General features: G+C 46.3%; 2 protein-coding genes across 3 annotated transcripts; both read left to right on the forward strand.

Annotated features, from left to right (window-relative positions):
* Positions 1–908: 908 nt before the first annotated feature.
* Positions 909–8740, forward strand: POLB (DNA polymerase beta). Its single transcript, XM_061472500.1, has 15 exons — positions 909–1014; positions 1154–1211; positions 1304–1370; positions 1696–1770; positions 2631–2689; positions 3222–3271; positions 3662–3713; positions 4273–4327; positions 4411–4483; positions 4928–4998; positions 5490–5576; positions 6005–6069; positions 6595–6734; positions 7327–7433; positions 7674–8740. The coding sequence occupies exons 1-14, from the start codon at positions 954–956 to the stop codon at positions 7419–7421; spliced, it is 1008 nt and encodes a 335-aa protein (XP_061328484.1). The 5' UTR covers positions 909–953; the 3' UTR covers positions 7422–7433; positions 7674–8740.
* A 576-nt stretch (positions 8741–9316) lies between these two features.
* Positions 9317–18344, forward strand: VDAC3 (voltage dependent anion channel 3). 2 transcript variants are annotated; one of them, XM_061472507.1, is made up of 9 exons: positions 9317–9378; positions 11009–11080; positions 11513–11562; positions 14300–14452; positions 15251–15303; positions 15940–16167; positions 16649–16799; positions 17611–17668; positions 17857–18344. In XM_061472507.1, the coding sequence occupies exons 1-9, from the start codon at positions 9318–9320 to the stop codon at positions 17946–17948; spliced, it is 918 nt and encodes a 305-aa protein (XP_061328491.1). In that variant the 5' UTR covers position 9317; the 3' UTR covers positions 17949–18344. The 2 variants fall into 2 exon arrangements, with proteins under 2 accessions (XP_061328491.1, XP_061328492.1); XM_061472508.1 differs by lacking the exons at positions 9317–9378; positions 11009–11080; positions 11513–11562 and adding an exon at positions 12349–12537.
* Positions 18345–18507: the final 163 nt, after the last annotated feature.

Consider the following 18507-nt stretch of genomic DNA (forward strand, 5'->3'; position numbering starts at 1 on the left):
AAAAAGACCTTCCCATGACGGGCTCTGCTTGTGGGGCCGGAGCCGCTGTGGTGGCCCCAAAATAGTCCAAAACCGCTGATTCTGGGTCTGCAAAGACTTGGGGGGGGGGGGGGGTGTGCTGGGAGGGGGTACCCACACAAAACTGGGTACTGCAGGTGGGGGGGGGGGGGGCGGTGTGGTTGTTCCTGGGTTGCTCGCTGCTGCCATCCTCTGTCCAAGTTGCGGAGCTGCAGGTGGGCGCCGCTGTGTGGCGCCGGGTTCTGCTCTCTGCTGCCATCCCGTGTCCAAAGTCCGGAACTGCAGGTGGGGGAGCGCTGCATAGCGATGTTTTCTGTTCGCTGCTGCCATCCTGCGTCCAAAGCGCGGTACTGCAACCAGGGCTCCACGCGAGCCCTGTTCTATCTCCTGAGTGGCAGAGCCCGGCATGAGGCGCCCACTCCGCGCCGCCGACCTGCAGTACTGCAGTACCGCGGTTGATCCACGGGTCGGCAGCACTGAGCACGGCAAACCGCGCGGCAGCGCCCCAGGGCACCCGAGAGCGGGCACCAGCGAGGCAGGACCGGGTGGAGGTACCGGATGCCCGCAGGAGCAGGGACCGCTGTGCGGGCTGGAAGCTGGGCACAGATGGAGAAGGAAGGGACTGTGATGGCTGCAGGGCGAAGAGGCAGGACCCAAGGGCATGAGCGGCGCGCTGGCAGGGAACGGGCAGCGCAGCGGCAGCGTCCTGCTCCCCCCCAGCCCGACGCTGCTCTTTGCCCGTTGCGAGCGGCAGCGCCCACCGGTAACCGCGTTCCGTGTCCCGTTACGGAGCTGCTCGGGGCGGACCCTCCGTACCCGGGGCACGCATGCGCGCCGGACCCGGTCGCACTCTGTGATGTCACCTCCGGAAGGGCCTCCCTGCGCTGGGTTCCGCCGTCACCCCGGTACCGGTGCCGGTGCCGCCGCCAGCGGCCATGAGCAAGCGGAAGGCGCCGCAGGAGAGCCCCAATGAGGGCATCACCGACTTCCTCACGGGTAGGGGAGCGGGCGGTGGGGCCGTTGTTCCGTCGGTGGGCCTTTGGGGCCGGCGGTGGGGCCGTGGGGCCGTGGGTGGTGCCATGGAGCCGTCGGTGGGGCCGCGGCCCGGCCGCCCTCACCGCCGTTCTCCCCGCAGAGCTGGCCAATTACGAGCGCAACGTGAACCGGGCCATCCACAAGTACAACGCGTACAGGTACCGCCGCCCTCCTCCCCGTGCCGGGGCTCGGCCCGGCCGGTGCGAGCCGGGCCCAGCGGCACCCGGGGCTGACGGGCTCTGTTCCGCAGGAAGGCGGCCTCGGTCATCTCCCGCTACCCCGGCAAGATACAGAGCGGGGCCGAAGCCAAGAAGCTGGTACGTGCCCGGGGGGGGGCTCCCGGCAGCGATCCCGGATGTGCCAACGGCCCGGCCGGGGTCAGGGCTTGGGTCGGGGGCTGCTGCGCATTGGAGCTGCCATAGCCAAAGCCTTGTTCAGAGCTATTGCCCCGGGGGGCTTTCAGTGTAGCCCTTGAACCAACACTGCTCGTGTTGTACCCTTGAAGCCTTGTGTTCCCCATTGGGTCATGGCCTTGGTGGCCTCAGAGTTCTTTCAGGTCTAAATTCCTTTTTTTTGCAGGTATGACGGCTTTAAAGTCCTCGTGGAGTTAACCCGTTTGTCCTCCCCTCTCCCCACGTTTAGGATGGAGTAGGCGCTAAAATAGCTGAGAAGATAGATGAGTTCTTATCCACGGGAAAGCTGCGCAAGCTGGAGAAGGTGGGGTTCCTTCCCCTGTGCTCTGCTTCTCAAGAGCCGCTGTGCTTTGTCATTTGCCAAGTAGAATCATAGAATCGTTTGGGTTGGAAAGGACCTTAGGATCATCCAGTTCCACCCCCCTGCCATGGGCAGGGACACCTCACACTAAACCATCTCACCCAAGGCCTCGTCCAACCTGGCCTTGAACACCACCAGGGATGGAGCATTCACAACCTCCCTGGGCAACCCATTCCAGTGCCTCACCACCCTAACAGGAAAGAATTTCCTCCTTAGATCCAATCTAAACTTCCCCTGTTTCAGTTTGAACCCGTTACCTTTTGTCCTGTCACTGCAGTTCCTAATGAAGGGTCCCTCCCCAGCATCCCTATAGGCCCCCTTCAGACACTGGAAGCTGCTCTGAGGTCTCCAGGCAGCTTCTCTTCTCCAGGCTGAACAGCCCCAGTGTTCTCAGCCTGCATGCTTCGTGCTGTTTCTGTTGTCACTGGGGGGACTGATGTCAAAGCTAAGAGCAGTGGCCGTGGAGTCCATGGTGAGCAGAAAGCAGGGAGCAAGGAGCTCATCCACAACCTCAGAACTGCCTCTTTGTGAAAAGAGTGTCGCTTATGGAGTCAGCATTCGGATGTCTTCCGTGAGGAGTGGAAGTGGGGCGCCAGGAGGCTGTGGAGCAATGCTGCTCCCCTCGGCGTGGGTATACATATGGCATTACTGTGCTACACAGGACTCCCTCTGGTACTGCTTTGCACTGATTCATAGTGAGCCCCCAAAGCAGATCCTGTCTAAGCTGGTTTATCTCCCCAGGGTTTCTTTGCTTGTTGCAAATGGAATAAAGAAGGGTTTGGTTTGTTGTTCTCTTTCTGCAGATTCGACAAGATGACACAAGTGCATCCATCAGTCTCCTGACACGAGTTACTGGCATTGGGTAATGTTGTTTCCCTTCGTTTAGTGGAGCTGTGAACAGCATTTGGCTGGGCTGCTTTGCTCTATTGTGGGTTGCAGACTGAAGCCTTGAGTTTTCTGAAGTGCTGTTCTGAAACCTAATGACACCGTTGTGCTGCTGTTGCCTTAAGTGGGTTCAGAGACTGACTGTGGTTAAAGGAGTTCTTACCGTGCACTCAGCGTTGGTATTTGAAGTACTATTGCCTATCTGGTGAGATCTGTTTAGTTTTCAGGTTGTTATAATTTATTACACATCAACATACATTACTATTATATTTATTATACATTGCTGTATAGTTATACCCGTGCTAAACAATGTGCAGGCCAAGGCCTGGATAAGCCAGCTCAGCTGATCAAAAGTACACACTGCAAGCGTGGGTGCTGATTTTCAGAGGGTGAGGGTCAGAAGCTACTTCAGTCATGGCCTTGAGGAACGTAGGCAGTGACAGTGAACTCTAATGCCCTTTTAAGATCTCTTTGTGTTCCCGATGGCTGATTGTCCTGTCTCTTCGCAGTCCTGCTGCTGCCAGGAAGTTTGTTGAGGAAGGAATTAAGACTTTAGAAGGTAAGTGTGACTCTGGGTCCTCGGTTCACTCTCCAGTGATGGCTTTTTCCCCACCAAAACTGCCCTTTTCACAGTGGTACTGTGATACCAGGTACGCCGTAGTTGTGCAAGATGCACAGACTACAGGCAGTACACGTGTGTGAGATCACAGGGACATCAGCAAGGAGTTTGGCTTTGAGGGGAATGGTTTATTGAACTCTTTATCAGGAGGGGCTCTGTGCATTCGTGCGCATTCTGTCAGCTGTGAGTAGTCAGCTTAAAATCACTTTGTGTTTGAGGTTACCGTCTTCTTGTTACGTGTTCTTTGCATGCACCGTCTTTGCGTTGGTGGAAACTCACTCCAAGAGTTTTATCCTCAAGTAACTTTTTTGGTTTTCTCAATTCTCCTAGATCTCAGGAAAAACGAGCACAAGCTGACCCATCACCAGCGAATTGGGCTGAAGTAAGCTTTCTTGGGTGCAAGTGCTTGCCTTTCCTACTGACTCTTTCAGATGCTACCATGTACTGTAAGGTTACACAGGCCAAATAAGGTTCTGTTCTGCCTGTGTGCTCTACATGCTGTTCAGCAGCTATTCAGAGCTTTTGTTTCCTCAGGGCTGTATTTGACTTGTGAGCTTCCCTTTAGCTCCTCCAACATGGATAGCTCTGGCCATGGGTGAGGGGCCTCACTGCTTGCTGGTGAACTGAGGTTTTGCAAGAACCTGTTGTATTTTCAGAGAGCTCTGTAAATAGGAACCCATTGGTTATACAGTAATGTTACTCTCACCTCATACATACGGTGGGAATAATGTGCAGCGAAACCATCTTCTAAGCACTGCCAAACTTGCAGTTGTGAGTTTTAACTGTTGCTTGGCAGAATGCTTTGTGAGATGTTCCGTCAGAACGGGGAGCTTTTTGTGATGTGGCAGTAATGTAAGTTGTATTCTTTCCTCGGACACACATTTAATTGACTAAAATTTGAAGATGCTGCTCTGGCCACTCTTTTATATTTCTATGTGCAGATACTTTGAAGATTTTGAGAAAAGAATCCCAAGAGAAGAAATGCTGCAAATGCAGGTAAGAAAGTGTTCATGGAGGTTGTGAGGCGCTGATGGCTAATGAATGACACCTCTAAACATCCATCTTTCATTTTCATATAGGAGATTGTGCTGAAAGAGGTAAAGAAGCTGGACCCAAACTATATTGCTACAGTCTGTGGCAGTTTTAGACGAGGTTGGTAGTCTGTGATCTCATGTTTCCTTTGGGCTAATAAGCAAGACTCATTCCTATATATGTTGTTCTTCTAGAAAGGCTTTACCTGGCTTTAGTATTGCCTTGACTGGTTAGTTCAGTGATGAAACACCCACATGAATCATTGCTTCTCCACCCTGCACCCATAAAGAGTAGTGTATTGTAACACATGAATTGTTCCTGTGCTTTTTCGTTAACATTTGTGCTTCATTGCTGTAGAGTACAGCACGAAATTCTTGGGTATTCTCCAAGATTGGTGGGGATGTAAACTTCTTGATGGAAGAATAAGGGTTTTTTTTCCAAATATCTTTAATAGTGACTATTTTCTACCAGAAAAACAAGTTTAAAGGGAGAGGTTAGACAGATGTGCACCAGTGTTAGTACACTTTGTCATACATCGAGGGATCGTTCTTCTCACTTGCCCAGGCGCAGAGTCAAGTGGTGATATGGATGTTCTCCTGACCCACCCGAGTTTCACATCTGAATCATCCAAGCAGGTATGCTGCTTTGCTCCTGGGGGTCAGTAGCGTTACTTCCACAAGAGTATGTCTGAATTCAGAAGGTGGGTAACCTGAGACTTGTATTGCATCCTTTTGTTCCTCTTCTCTTGGAGTTATGATCATTTCTCAGGTCCATGTATGATGTTGTGTTCTTCAAGAACTATTCAGTATGTTTACTCTTAGCCTTCTGTCTCTCCTCTTTGCTTCACAAAAATTCACCCCTCCTTTGAATTCCTGGGCTTTTACAATGTGATTTTACAATGCAATGTGACATGGGGGTTTTGGTGGAGATTCTTCTATATTGCACTACTGTAATTCTGTCAGCTTTCCTTATCATTGTTGTCTTTTTTCCCCTCTGCATCAAATTTCATGTACAGTAATAATTGTAGAGATGTCCCTTACTTAGGTGGGCCATTGTATGGTAAATGGGGAAGATATTCTTGTTATTTGTAGAATAATTTCTTCTTCTGTCTTGTCACTGTTCCTAGTCGAAACTTCTGCATCAAGTTGTGGAACAACTGGAGAAAGTCCACTTTGTGACTGACGTGCTGTCTAAAGGAGACACAAAATTCATGGTAAGGCCTTTTGGGTGGTGAGAGATGGAATGAAAAGTGGCAGAGGATTTGTCAAGAAAAATTTGGTATTCGTTCTGTTAGCTTGAGCTTTGTCTGCCTTTTTCTTAACCTGCTGATGTTTGTGCAGGCTGAAGAGCATGATAATAATTAGGGCAGAAGAATGGGACATGAGAAGTGATCTTTCCTGCTGTAATAAGTAGGAAGCAATTAGACACCACCTTGGACTACAGTCTCTTAGCAGTGTAAAATAGTGCTTCAGGTTACTGTGACATCCAGCTCTTACAGTAAAACACTTCTTCAGTTCCTCGGGAATTTAACTTCACTCTCCAGGATGACTGAGGGTTACTGGGAGGTTAAGGGGTAGGGAGGTGAAAATTGATCTCAAATCTGTTTAACCTGAATTTCTTGCTTTCCTTACTTTCTCACAGGGTGTCTGTCAGCTGCCAAATAAAGAAGATGGAACAGCCTATCCACACAGGAGAATTGATATCCGGTAACACGCCAAAATATCCCCAGATCAGACCCCTGACTTGAGCTGTCTGCTACATAGTAGGCATTTGCATCAGGTTCTGCATTCGGATCTCTACTTTCATGTTCAGAACATGGCATTTACTAGGTTTCTAATTCCTATGTAGTATGAAAGCCACTGTACAACTGCCAGTATCTACAACAGGTTATTAGCAAGAATGCTCTATTTTACCTCCTGACTTTGAGTCCACTTCCAGACTTGTGACCTGCTTTATCACACTGCTTTGACATTAATTCTAGGCAGGAGTGCAAGCTCCAGAACCGTGTAGTAGCTGGACACCAGTAACTTCTGAGTCAGGGTAGATGAGCTGAACCTTTCTTTGAGATGCTTTTAGTTTCATTCTTGTATCTGGCTTGTGGGAAGATCAGATGTATAGAGTTGCAGTATATGTGCACATAAATAGGGAGTAATTCCAGAACAGCGTCCAAATGGCTTATAACTGTTACATATTTGTTCTGAATCTCTACTTTTCTTCCACTTTTATTCTAGGCTTATCCCCAAAGATCAGTATTACTGTGGTGTACTGTACTTCACAGGAAGTGATATATTCAATAAGAACATGAGAGCTCATGCTCTGGAAATGGGCTTCACCATCAATGAGTACACAATCCGTCGCCTGGGTGTCACTGGTCAGTCTTTGCACAGAGTGTTATTTCTAGTTACGTGCTTTGTGGGTTCTTAAATTGGTTTCTTGGTGTACTGGAAATACTTCTGATCACTGCTGGAGTTCATGCAGTTTTTCACTGTGTCCTTTCTGGTGTTAGACATCATTACAGCAGGAGGAGGCAGCTTATGTATGGGCGGTGCTGTAGCCAAAGTTACCCCTTTGGGCCACCTAATCTGCTTAAAGGCTTACTGACCTAAAGATTATTTATTCAGTGTCATGCACAGCACATATGTGGTTTCCCACTCTTTTAACAGGACACAATGTGTCCTTTATTGTTTTGCTTTGGAGGGAGGCTGCCTGTGTACACACATGAGTACTGGTGTATTTAACTGCATAACCACATGGCCACAGAGTTAATTCATTACCTTACTTCCTTTGACACTAATGAGAATCAGTAGCTGAACACTGTGAAAAGGTCTGTGAGGGGTGCTTTGGTTTGGGTTTTTAAGTCTGTTTTACTTACAGCACTTTTGTCTTAATCTTGCAGTGCATTTAGCATTTCAGGATTGTACAGACCTTCCACCTTTCAAATTGTATCTCTAATTTGCTTGCAGGAGTTGCTGGGGAGGCCCTGCCAGTTGAATCTGAAGAAGACATCTTTGACTACATCCAGTGGAAGTACCGAGAGCCAAAGGATCGCAGTGAATAACTGCTTGTTTAGGTTTGTAATGTAGAGAGATGTTTTCATAACAAAACTGCCTCATGTAGGCTTACTGTTTAATCTAGCAGCAGCAGTCCTGCTTCTGAAGACAGACTGCACCTCTCCTGTTGGTTAAACAGCCTTCTGGTTAAGATATTGGCATCTTGAACCGATGTAGGCATCTGCCTGCTCAGAACTGTGTATTGGTCTGCTAGATCTTCCTTCCAAGCTGCTTCTAATTTTCTGTATCTTGTGTGGCAGACACCAGAATGAGAATCCTGAAGTACTCCGAAAGAATACCGTTTCCAGCTACTGTCTGTATCTCCTTATCTCTGCATTACATGTCCTGGTGTGGTGCTGAAGCTCATGTTAAGCTGTTTCCATGTCCGTCCTTCAAAAACCTTTCAGTATGGCCATGTACTGATGCGCCCATTCTTCTGTCACATAGAACCCATATTCATTGTTCCTATGTTGTAGCACTATTGGTTGCAGTGATGTGTGTTTTGTTTGCCATTACCCAGAAGACTGGTCTGAGTAATTGAGGCATTTCTACCACCCATGTAGAGTGGATTTGCCTTCCTTTTTATGCAAACCAGTCAGCTCTGATTTTGATAGCCCCTCTTAAAGCACTGTGAACGGTAGGTAGTGATTATTTTGGATGTGAGAGGGCTCATCAAGATTGCATTACTAGTTGTATGTGGGACTGGGATTCTGTTGGTTAACTTAAAGAACTTAGTATTAAGTAAAACTTAATAAAAGTAAGTTTTAAGTAGCAAACTACTACTTTGATGTATTACAAAGCATCAACATGGAATGTATTGCTGCTATTGTGTTTAAATACCTTGTAGGGATATAAGGCTAATGTATTATAGAATTGGAAGCCTGAAAAGGCAAGACTTTTCTACATGGCCAAACTGAGTATTGCTAATTATATGTAATACTTCTTGATTCTTTAATGATTAGGTCTGCTACCTGCCTTTATATGGAGGCAGAGAGGAGTTTGCATCTGTATGCTCAGACTACATAACCTGACTTGAATCATGAAACAAATACAGATTTAATACCTCTTCTTATTTTTATCTGACTTAAGCCTACGGAACAGCTAAGTTTTTACTTGTTCTTACATAGTTAGTGTTGAACAGTCTTAGTAATGGAGACTACATCCTGATGGTCTTGCTTATCCCTTTATTTTCTTCTGGTTTGCCTATGGGGAATTCAATTATTTTCAGGGAAAAATGCATGCAGTGGTGCGTAAGGTGACCAGCAGGTAACTCGGTATCATGTGAAGTCTTCTGATGCCTCGTGGTGAAAACAGATGTAGCTGATGTATTCAGCAGCTGGTGGGAATAAACAAAATGACAATTCCGTCCATCGTGAATGTGTCATCCTTTTCTTAGCTGTAACTTCAGGAGCAACAAGCAGCAGTAACACGAGCTCACCACGTTTACGCACGTTTCCTGGGCAGCACGCAGCATTCCATTGCCGAGTTCTCCATCATCCCCAACAGCCAGACCGCTTGTGCTTGGGACTTGCGGCAGAATTTGCTGGGCTCTCCCGACCCCCGAATCCTTCCCCGTGGCACGCTCGGCGCGTTCGCTTCTTTATCTTAACGTACAAAGGGTCCCTTTCCCCTCCCCTGCCCGCACCCCCGGGGACCCTTTTCGCTGTGCCTTCCTCTGCCCTCCTCCTCCTCCCACTGCAGCCCTGCGCCTGCAGAGGCCTCTGCCCATCACGGCGGGCAGGGGCTGCGTGCGGACGGGCACATCCCGCAGCTGCTCCGTGCGAGACCGCCCCTGACCCGGCCGTTATCCCTGCGACCGGACGCAGGCCGCAAGGACCGGGCCCCGCGGGTGGAGCGGAGCCGCCGCCGGGCCCCGGGCAGGGCGGGGCCAGCGCGCGGGGCGCATGCGCGGAGCAGGCGGGCTCGGGGGCGCCGGGAGCGGTGCTGGAGGCAGCGCGGTGGCAGGTACCGGCGGGGCCCGGCCCGGCCCGGCCCGGCCCGGCCTGGCCTGGGGCGGGCGTCCCGAGGGTCACCTTGCGCGGCGGGGATGGGCCGGGCCGGAGCCCCGGAAGGGACGGGGGGAGGCGGGGTCCCCGGCGGGAGCTTCCGCGTCCTCGGGTGCGGCGGCGCTCGCTCCGCGGTGCCGGGCTCCGCGGGTTCGTGGGCTGGGCCGGGGGGGAGCCCGGCGGGCCGCGCTCCGTTACCCGTTGCGTAACGCGCGTCTGTGGCGGCCGGGGCGGAGGCCGCCCCGCTCGGGAGCGCGCCCGCGTGCGCGGTGCGGTGGGTCCGGGGACTCACGGTGGGTCCGTAGGCCGCGGGGGGGGGGTGGTCTCGTGTTGGCCTCTTCACGGCAGTGCCCCCTCCGGTGTCAGCTCCGAGCGGGTCGGGTCATTGCGCGCCGCATCCGGACGTGGCAGCGTTAAGCATCGCTTGCTCCCAGCCGTTCGCTCCTTGATGTAATTTGTCCCGTGGGTGCTCTGGAAGGGAGAAGCAAAGCACAGGATTAAGGAGCCTTTGTTTAAAACCAGTGAGTGCCGCGGCTTAGCCGTTGACAAAACTGTTGCTTTTCCCACATTTGTTGTGTTTTGTTTCCGCTGTTACCGCATCTGATTGATGGAGACCTGTTCAAATTTAGGGTTAGTAGTGGTGGAACTGTGAGCTCAGTTACTCTAAATTCAGGCTTGCGGGTAGAGCTGTTGGTATTACTTTAACAGTTAGTCTTTTCGGTAACAAATGAGGGATTTCTGGCGTCAGGTGTTGCAGAGAATAGCAATAAATGCATCAGCTGTAAGAAAAGAATTACCTCTAAAATCAATCAGTCAAAAGCACCATCTTTGGCTGCTTTTTTTCCCTTTGTTTTTGTGGACCGGGTGTGCCTTTACATTTATACAAACTTATTCCAGAAAGGGAAGACCAGTTTTCCACTGGGGAAGAGTTTCCGTACTCAAATGTGGATTTTCTAATGCAAAATGTGGTAACGAACATTAAATATGTCACATAAGCTGTAATACCACATTATGTCCATGACATTATGCCCATCCTTTCGAGTTTTGCCCTCCAAAGTTGTAACAGTTACGTGTATTAGAAGATGCAGTGTTTGCTGCTGTGTGAAGACATTGCAGAAATACTCACTGGTGGCTACTGGACAGTGTACAGAGATGTCCCTTTATGTATTACACATCTCTGAAAGAGCTTCTGAAGAAGTCACAAGTGCTCAGGGAAGTCTTTCCCTTTGTGATTGTTCAGTGCTTATGTGGCTTCACCCCTTGGGTTCCCTTTCAGAAAGGGTCCTGCCACAAAAGCAGCGTTTGCTCATCATCAGAACAGGACTAAGGCTCCCGTGAGCTCTTTTTGCAATGTAAGAATGTGTAGTTGGATGTAATACTGTTCCTGGGGTTAAGTGATTCCAGACGATGGATTTGCTTTCATAACTTCTTTGAACTGAAGTTTGTTTCTGATGCAGGGGTGACTTTCATGAACATCCCTCAAAGGTCATGCAGCGGGTACTGGTCAAAGACATTTCTAAATGCTTTGGATGTAGTTTAGATTTTATGCTGTTAAACCTAAGATTCTTACAGCTTCCAGTGTGTTTCAGATCCAATGGCTGTCCCACCAGCATACAGTGACTTGGGAAAGTCTGCCAGGGATGTATTCAACAAGGGGTATGGTAAGTAACATGGCTGCAGTGGGAATTCAGCAGAGGCCTGGAGCATCCAGCCCCTTCTGATTTGAACTTTAGAGGTGTATCATGGCGGTGCTGCAGCAGGGAGAGAGTTAGAGGGGAAGGTTACGAGTGTGACCTGAAGATGCACTCCAGAACAGTCTCCGAAGAATGCTGCAGATTTTTACCTTCTAGTTTTTGTACTTGGAGACATTAAATCAGTTCAGTGCATGTAGGTCAGCACAGGAGACCATATGTGCCACCAGACAGGTTTGAAGTAGAGCGTTAATCAGAGCAGCCTGTTGTCTTAGCGACAGTGGAAATAATTGCACCATATTTGCATTCCTCCTCAAAGAATTTAAATGGAGAAATTCTGATATTAGTCCCTTCTCTGGGAGCGATATGTTGATGTTTTTATCTGTACTCTTCTATTTCCAGGATTTGGAATGGTCAAGTTAGAGTTCAAGACCAAGTCTTCCAGTGGGGTGGTAAGTACTGGAGGCTTCCAACGTCACCAGCACTCCCTTTAAAACCTGTAGCTGACAGTCGTGGAACTGATGGAGTGGTACTTCTCCTACAGCATGCTTTTTGTTGTGAGCAGGTTGCTTTCTTCCCCGTTCCCATTGCCACATCCCAAACATGGAGTTTCTTCACCCTCAATAGCTCTCATTTCTGCTTCTGAATGCAGTTGAGTTTCTCTGCAGATGTTGGTTTTTAAAGGATTTTGAGTCCAGACTGACCTTTTATCCAAAAGGCAAAGGGATAAATAAGAGCCATGGTTTAACTGAATTTTCGCTCATCTCCACTGTGCTTATAATACAAGACTTAATTAAAACTAAGTAGTTCTTCTGCTCTACCCTTTGTGTAGACTTTGAGAGCATTTTGTAGACATTAATGAAGATTTAGCACTTAAGGTAACTAGAAAATACTATGAACCCCACTTTAATGGTGGAGAAGTGGAGCTTCCTCAAGATTTCACAGGAGGGCTGGCAAACTAAGTCTTATTTTCTTAATTTTGGTCTTCGTATATTGTTTACTAGATAAGGTTATTCTTACCCTGAGTTTCAGATCTGTGTGTGCTCCCACTTGATGCTGTTCTGGTTGATAAGCTGTACTGCTTTTCAGCCTACTTCATAAGCTCCCTCCTTCTCTTGCATTCTTATCATGAAATGGTGCAAGTCATTCCTTTTGTATTACTGTATTCTGTCTCAGTTGAGCTTTTGATGGATTGCTTGCACCAGGAACGTGTAGGCACAAGGAACTCTGTACTGTGACTGCTGCCAGTTACTGACATGTCACAATATTCGTAGTTTTCCTGGCTGGAAGTTTTTATTCTCAAATAATATGCTAATGGTTAATTCTGCTGTCTTCTGAATGTGATGGAACATGAACGACTGTATTAACTTCTAAAAATGGGCTTTTTCTTTTCCATGCAACCTTCCTGTTGGATGTTTATCCAGCTGGTAAGAATAGTGACTGTTTTGGCATGTTGGTTCTTTATTGCTTTGTCTAGCAAGGTTTTCTGTGGTGCATGTTGTTGTTCATAAACTGTTCCATTGTTTTTTAGTCCTGTTACCGTCCGTGTCATTAAGTTTGACTGTGTCGATAGCTGTTAATCTGCTCTATGATCCATGTATGTAAAGCGATTTAGAGTCTTTGTCCAGTACTCCACAATAAGAACACTGTAAAAAAACAGCAGGAGGGAAAACAAGATAGAGAAGAGGACTGATACTATTGCTGTTGCTTCAGATTTTGTGCTTGTTAGAGTTTCTAGTGATCACTCTGCTGCAACAAAATGGGATTTGGGGGATGGAGGTGAGGCTAGGAACAAAACAAGAGATCTGATTTCTGTTTGGGTACTAATATTGGCTCTGATTGTTACGATACAGAAATATTTTGTGTGTTTTTCCTGTGGACTTGGAACATAACAGAGGTAGTGTCTGTTGGTTGTAACTGTTTCATAGATTGCGAGTGGTTTGGCGTAGTAAGTGCGTGGTGTTCCTGAGGACGCCAGCCAACATATCCTAGAAGGTTATAGACTCATGGCAGCAGATGATGACTGCGTGCCTCCTGCTTCCAGGAGCGGATCTGGTTCTGACACTTGGCCAACAGCATAGAACTGCGTGTTACAAAATACATATTATACAAAATTCAAAGTTACTGGTTCAGTTGGACTAGTCAGTGAAGGACCAGCCTGATGGAGAGCTGCCAGGGTGTCCCTGGATCAGCTAACACCATGAAGGAGAAAAGGTCTACAGTATTAAGGTCCTTTACAAAGGGGTGAAGCTTCTGAAGTGTTGTTGCTGACTGAGGTAATGAGAGAGAAGTTGGGTTGGGGGCAAAGGTACTAAAGGCATTAATGTGCTCTGTGAAGAGCCTAAGTGACAACAGTATAAAGGGTAGGGGAAACAACAACGTTAGGGTTTAGTAGTGAAAAGCATCAATCACAGTTCTCCAGAAAACTGCTGAATGGTGGAAAAAGGAAGAAATACAGGAGATACTTGGAAAAATGAGAGAAACCCCAAATTTGCTTTGCTGTTCAGCTGGCAGTCTAAGTTGGATGCAGGATTGCGCTTCTTAAGGAGAGTGCATTCCCAGAAGGACTAGAAAAGGTGCTAATTCATGCACCACTGGGACAGTGCTTGAGAAGATGATAAAGGAAATTTGACAAGATTTTGAGGAAAAATCAAATACAAGTAGCTTTGTATCCCAAACAAGGGTCTTTTTGTATCTGTGTATGGATCCATATGAAGGTACAGAGCAAGTTCTTGGATGCTGAAATAACAATTGGTGCAGAAAAGTGGGGTTTTCGGTGTGGAGGAGGTTGGTGGATAAGTTAGGGGGGAAAAAAGTGGTAAAAATGATAGAGGGGAGCAGGTAATCAAATAATGGTGCAGATGAAATGTAAGTGAACATATCAGATGGTTGTGGTTTAACTGAAACAAGGACACAGGTCTTTGTGTAACAGTGCTTTTTCCAACCTAAACAAGTTCCGAGGCTCCATCAGTGCACCTGAATAAAAGAAATATCCAGAACAGAGATGCCAAAAGGAGTAGCATTTTATGATACAAACTGGTTGGGTTTGGTGGTGATAGAAGAGGAGGATTTTGAGGGTTCTGTTAAAAGGCCGAGGGGTAGCAAGTCTGAGTGCTGGCACTTGACAAGGGGATAAACTGAATGTGAGTAAATATCTGAGTGCTGAAACTCCTGTTATGCTCTTGGCAGGAATTCACTGCAACTGGTTCTTCCAACACAGACACAGGCAAAGCTTCGGGCAATCTAGAGACCAAATATAAGTTCAAGGACTATGGACTTACATTCACACAGAAGTGGAACACAGACAACACGTTGGGAACAGAAGTTTCCATGGAGGATCAGGTAAGAGGAAGCAGATACTCTGAAAATGTTTCAGCAGCTGGTATGAGAAAGTATTGAGCAGAGAACTCTGAGTAGTTTTAGTTGCACAAAACTACAAGTTATTTGTATGTGCAGAATGCTCAGGCTTGGGGTGGCCGGGTGCAGGCATTCACTGTGCTGCTATGTAATGATCCAAAGATAGTTACTGGCATGTGAAGTCAGGTGGCTGGTGGAAATAACATCACTATCATCCACTCCAGATACGAGTTTTTGTCTATAAAGATGCATGCTAGCTATGTAGAACTGTCACCACTGCAGTCATGCAGGGAGATCAAGAGGGGTCTCATAGTTGAAATGTTCTAATAGGTAAGGACTTGAGTTTGGCTGCCTTGAATATATTTTGTGAGGTTGAAGAGAAAGTTTATGGTTTGCAGCTCGTCAGTGCTTCCACAAAGGGTTGCTGGCATATAGCACTCTCAAAACAGTTCCTTTTCAAACAGCTTTATGCTTCTCACTTAGTGCCTGAAGCATAAGGTAGTGGGGCCAAAACCAGTTTCTCAGTCTTTTTGTTATCAATACTGGTTTTGAAACCTTCCTGCAATAATAGATATACAGAGTGTGCTCTGTTACAGGCCTCACTGTGTGGGGAAGTCCCAGTTTTGATCCTTTATCATACAGCATCTTTAGATGTTTGTTGTAAAACAAGGGAGACATCATGGTCATGTTTTGTCATCTCTATAGACATTAGGTAGAGCTGTAGTGATGGACTATAACAAATGATGTTTCAGCAGTTTTGAGCAGATCTGTTTCTCTCTGCAGTTGATTGAAGGATTGAAGGTGGCTCTTGACACTACATTTGTACCAAACACAGGGTGAGTACTTTTTGTTACCTTTGTCTAAGGAGTGCTACAATTTCCTATGACTTTTAACTAGAAATGCTTGTTCTGGTCATTGTGTGAATGCTCAAAATCTGCTGTAGAATATTCTGCAGGCACTGTGGAGTATTTTGAAGGCAGTGGTTAATATCAGGCTCACAAGGACAAGGGCTGCTAAAAATGATTCTTCAGCTTTTTGGCCTGGGGGGAACTGAGCAGACAAAAAGTCACTGAAGGGAAGAAACACCAGCTACTGGTGTGGGATGTCATGGATGCTCCTCAGATAAACTGATGATGCCCTAACTCATTGCTCTCACTGATGGAGAACAGAGTTTGAAACGTCGTGGGTTTGTCAGAGCATTAAGCAGAAACACTTTCATCTCTTTTGCTTCTTGAGACTTTTAAGGAGCTTGAGATGGTGGAAGACATAGTGGCACCACGTACGTGTATGTACATGATATCAGTGCTACCCTAATCCCATGCATTCTTCAGCAGCTGTGAAGTTTTAAGTAGACATTATTTAAGTGGCTTTAAGGGTCATATGTGGTTTTATTCACACACACACACATATATATATATATATATATATAAGTGTATGCTACCAGGGATAAACCAACCTGTTTCTCTCTGCAGGAAGAAGGGTGGAAAGTTGAAGACCTCCTACAAAAGAGATTATGTAAATCTAGGCTGCAACATAGACATTGATCTCTCTGGACCAACCATCTGTGGCTGGGCAGTGTTGGGCTATGAAGGCTGGCTTGCTGGCTACCAGATGGCTTTTGATACAGCCAAATCTAAGCTTTCACAAAATAACTTTGCCTTGGGATATAGGGCAGGAGACTTTCAGCTGCACACTAATGTGTAAGTATTACCTGAGCCTAGCAAAACATGATCAGAGGAGCCAAACTAGATGAAAGGTGGGTATATTTATCTATGTATGTATCTATACATAAATCAAGTTCTAGAGATCTACATATAGAGATATATCTATATAGATAGATAGATCTACATATAGAGATACAACAACTGCAATGCACTAACGTTATTTTCACTCTTATTGTTCCCATAACCAACTGAAGTTTCCTGGAATTGTCCATTTATCACAGGCTTGCTTACTTAAGTCTGGATTTTGATTGGGTTTTTTTTGTCAGAATCTCCAGCTGTTGGAAAGTTTTATTCCACAAGTAAAACTTAGATTTTGGGTAATAAAACATGAACAGGAGACTGTCAGCTCCATCTAGGAAGAGGATGAGCGTGGGTCCAAGCAAAGTATATGGGCTCTTGGTTAATTTTAAGAGCTATGATTGTGAATTCTTGACACACTTGCATTTATTGTAAACAGGAATGATGGCACCGAGTTTGGTGGGTCCATTTATCAGAAGGTTAACGACAAGGTTGAGACATCAGTCAATCTTGCATGGACTGCTGGCAGTAACAACACACGTTTTGGTATTGCTACGAAGTACCAACTGGATGAGAAGACTTCCCTTGTGGTAAGAACCTTGTTACAGGAATGAGCATTTCAAGCTATTTAAATATTGAAAATGGTTGGCATGAAGTAGTGGTATTAAATAGAAAGGATGGTACATGGTTAAAATAAAATCAGGTGTTCAGAGATTGTATTTGAGATAATGGGAAACCAATGCTAAAGCTTCTTACGCTAAATACTAAAGGTTTTGTTCATGGTGAAATAGTCACTAATCTTGATTAGTGTGCTTGCAGCCTGTGCCACATGTGTTTTCTAAAGGTAGTAAGAGGATGCAGCATTTAAATAGTGCCAGTGACTCTCTAAGTAATAGTGTGTACATGCTGCCACTAGGGACTGAAGTAGCATTTGGGACACTTCCAACCCAAAAATTAGTTCCAGGACAATTCAGCCAAAAATTAAAGATGGGAAATACTTCTGTAAACTGCTCAAAACTTGGGAATGTGAAAATGGGTTTATGTATCCCTGTGTTCATTGCTTATTAAAAAACACAATCACTACTAAGAGAACAGGAATCTGAACAAGACAGATTTCATTAGCTATTCAGGGACTACTAAGTAGCTCCTTTTGGGCTCTAAAGAGACAGTGGAGGATGGGCATAATGGGTCACAATTTGAGGCAAAGATTGGAACTATTAAGCTATAACAGGCTTAAGCTGGAATTTCTTGAGGAGAAGAAGAAAACGTTGGAATACACCTTTGCTAGAGGTTAGTCTGCAACTCACTGAAAGATTTAATGCATAAGCTCAGGGTACTGGGACAGTTCTGTCTGGATATTTATACAGAGTGTGTAAAATATATTTCTCTTTTTCCCTGCAGGCTAAAGTGAATAATGCCAGCCTGATTGGAATTGGTTACTCTCATGCCCTCCGACCAGGTATGAAATCTAACTGGTAGCAGAAAATAGTATTAGTGCTATGCTGTGGGTTATTTTACTGTCATGCTCAGCATACAATAGATAAATTAGCTAGAAACATTCCCGAGGCTCACAAAAGTAAACTATGTGCATGTACAGATGTTCTTACATTATCAGTGTATGAAGGGTCTCATTACTTGCTTTCTTAGGCATAAAGCTGACCCTCTCAGGCTTGATTGATGGCAAGAATTTCAGTGCTGGAGGTCACAAAATTGGGCTGGGATTTGAGCTGGAAGCTTAATGCAGCTTAAAGTGAAGCTACAGGTGGTGCTCTGAAGGATAAAGGAGAAGTGTACCCAGTATGTTTCGGCCTTAATATTACCCTGAAATTCCAAGAAGTGTGAACTTCCTATTCTTCCAAAGAGTCATTTCAGCCCAACACTGAAGTCCAGAGACTGCCAGCACCTCAAAGGAAGATAGTTGAAGGCATGCATGGAAGTTGTGATGTTTGTGCCACATTTCACTTCAGTTTCCCACATGTTCCTAAAACCAGAAGAAACTCCCACATCTCCCCATTATTGTATTGCATCCTGCATGTCTCGCACTTTACCACCTTTTACCAAAGGTGGGCTCTGTGCTGTAGCGGCATCTTGGATTTACATCAGAATGAAATAAATTGGTCCCAGTTAGAACATAATCTTGATGTGTCCTGCCTCTCAATAAGCACAAAATCTATGTCCATCCAGCTCTGCTTCTTTCCTTTGATGCAACTTTAAGCATGGTTAATAGGTAACCTGCAAATACTTTGTTAAGCTGTGTGTACACTGAGGATTTCCTTCTCTGTGGTCTCTGGGGGTAAC

Source organism: Pezoporus flaviventris, unplaced genomic scaffold (genome assembly GCF_033815535.1).
Source record: "Pezoporus flaviventris isolate CSIRO_AGI_PZ_B2104156 unplaced genomic scaffold, CSIRO_AGI_Pfla_v1 ptg000071l, whole genome shotgun sequence".
Classification (NCBI taxonomy): Eukaryota; Metazoa; Chordata; class Aves; order Psittaciformes; family Psittacidae; genus Pezoporus; species Pezoporus flaviventris.

Coding starts and splice junctions, on each gene's coding strand:
- POLB (XM_061472500.1), top strand. CDS start 954: ATGAGCAAGCGGAAGGCGCCGCAGGAGAGCCCCAATGAGGGCATCACC. Junction 1,771..2,630: donor AGCTGCGCAAGCTGGAGAAG/GTGGGGTTCCTT, acceptor CTCTTTCTGCAG/ATTCGACAAGATGACACAAG. Junction 6,735..7,326: donor CCGTCGCCTGGGTGTCACTG/GTCAGTCTTTGC, acceptor ATTTGCTTGCAG/GAGTTGCTGGGGAGGCCCTG.
- VDAC3 (XM_061472507.1), top strand. CDS start 9,318: ATGCGCGGAGCAGGCGGGCTCGGGGGCGCCGGGAGCGGTGCTGGAGGC. Junction 9,379..11,008: donor TGGAGGCAGCGCGGTGGCAG/GTACCGGCGGGG, acceptor AGTGTGTTTCAG/ATCCAATGGCTGTCCCACCA. Junction 15,304..15,939: donor ACATTTGTACCAAACACAGG/GTGAGTACTTTT, acceptor TTCTCTCTGCAG/GAAGAAGGGTGGAAAGTTGA.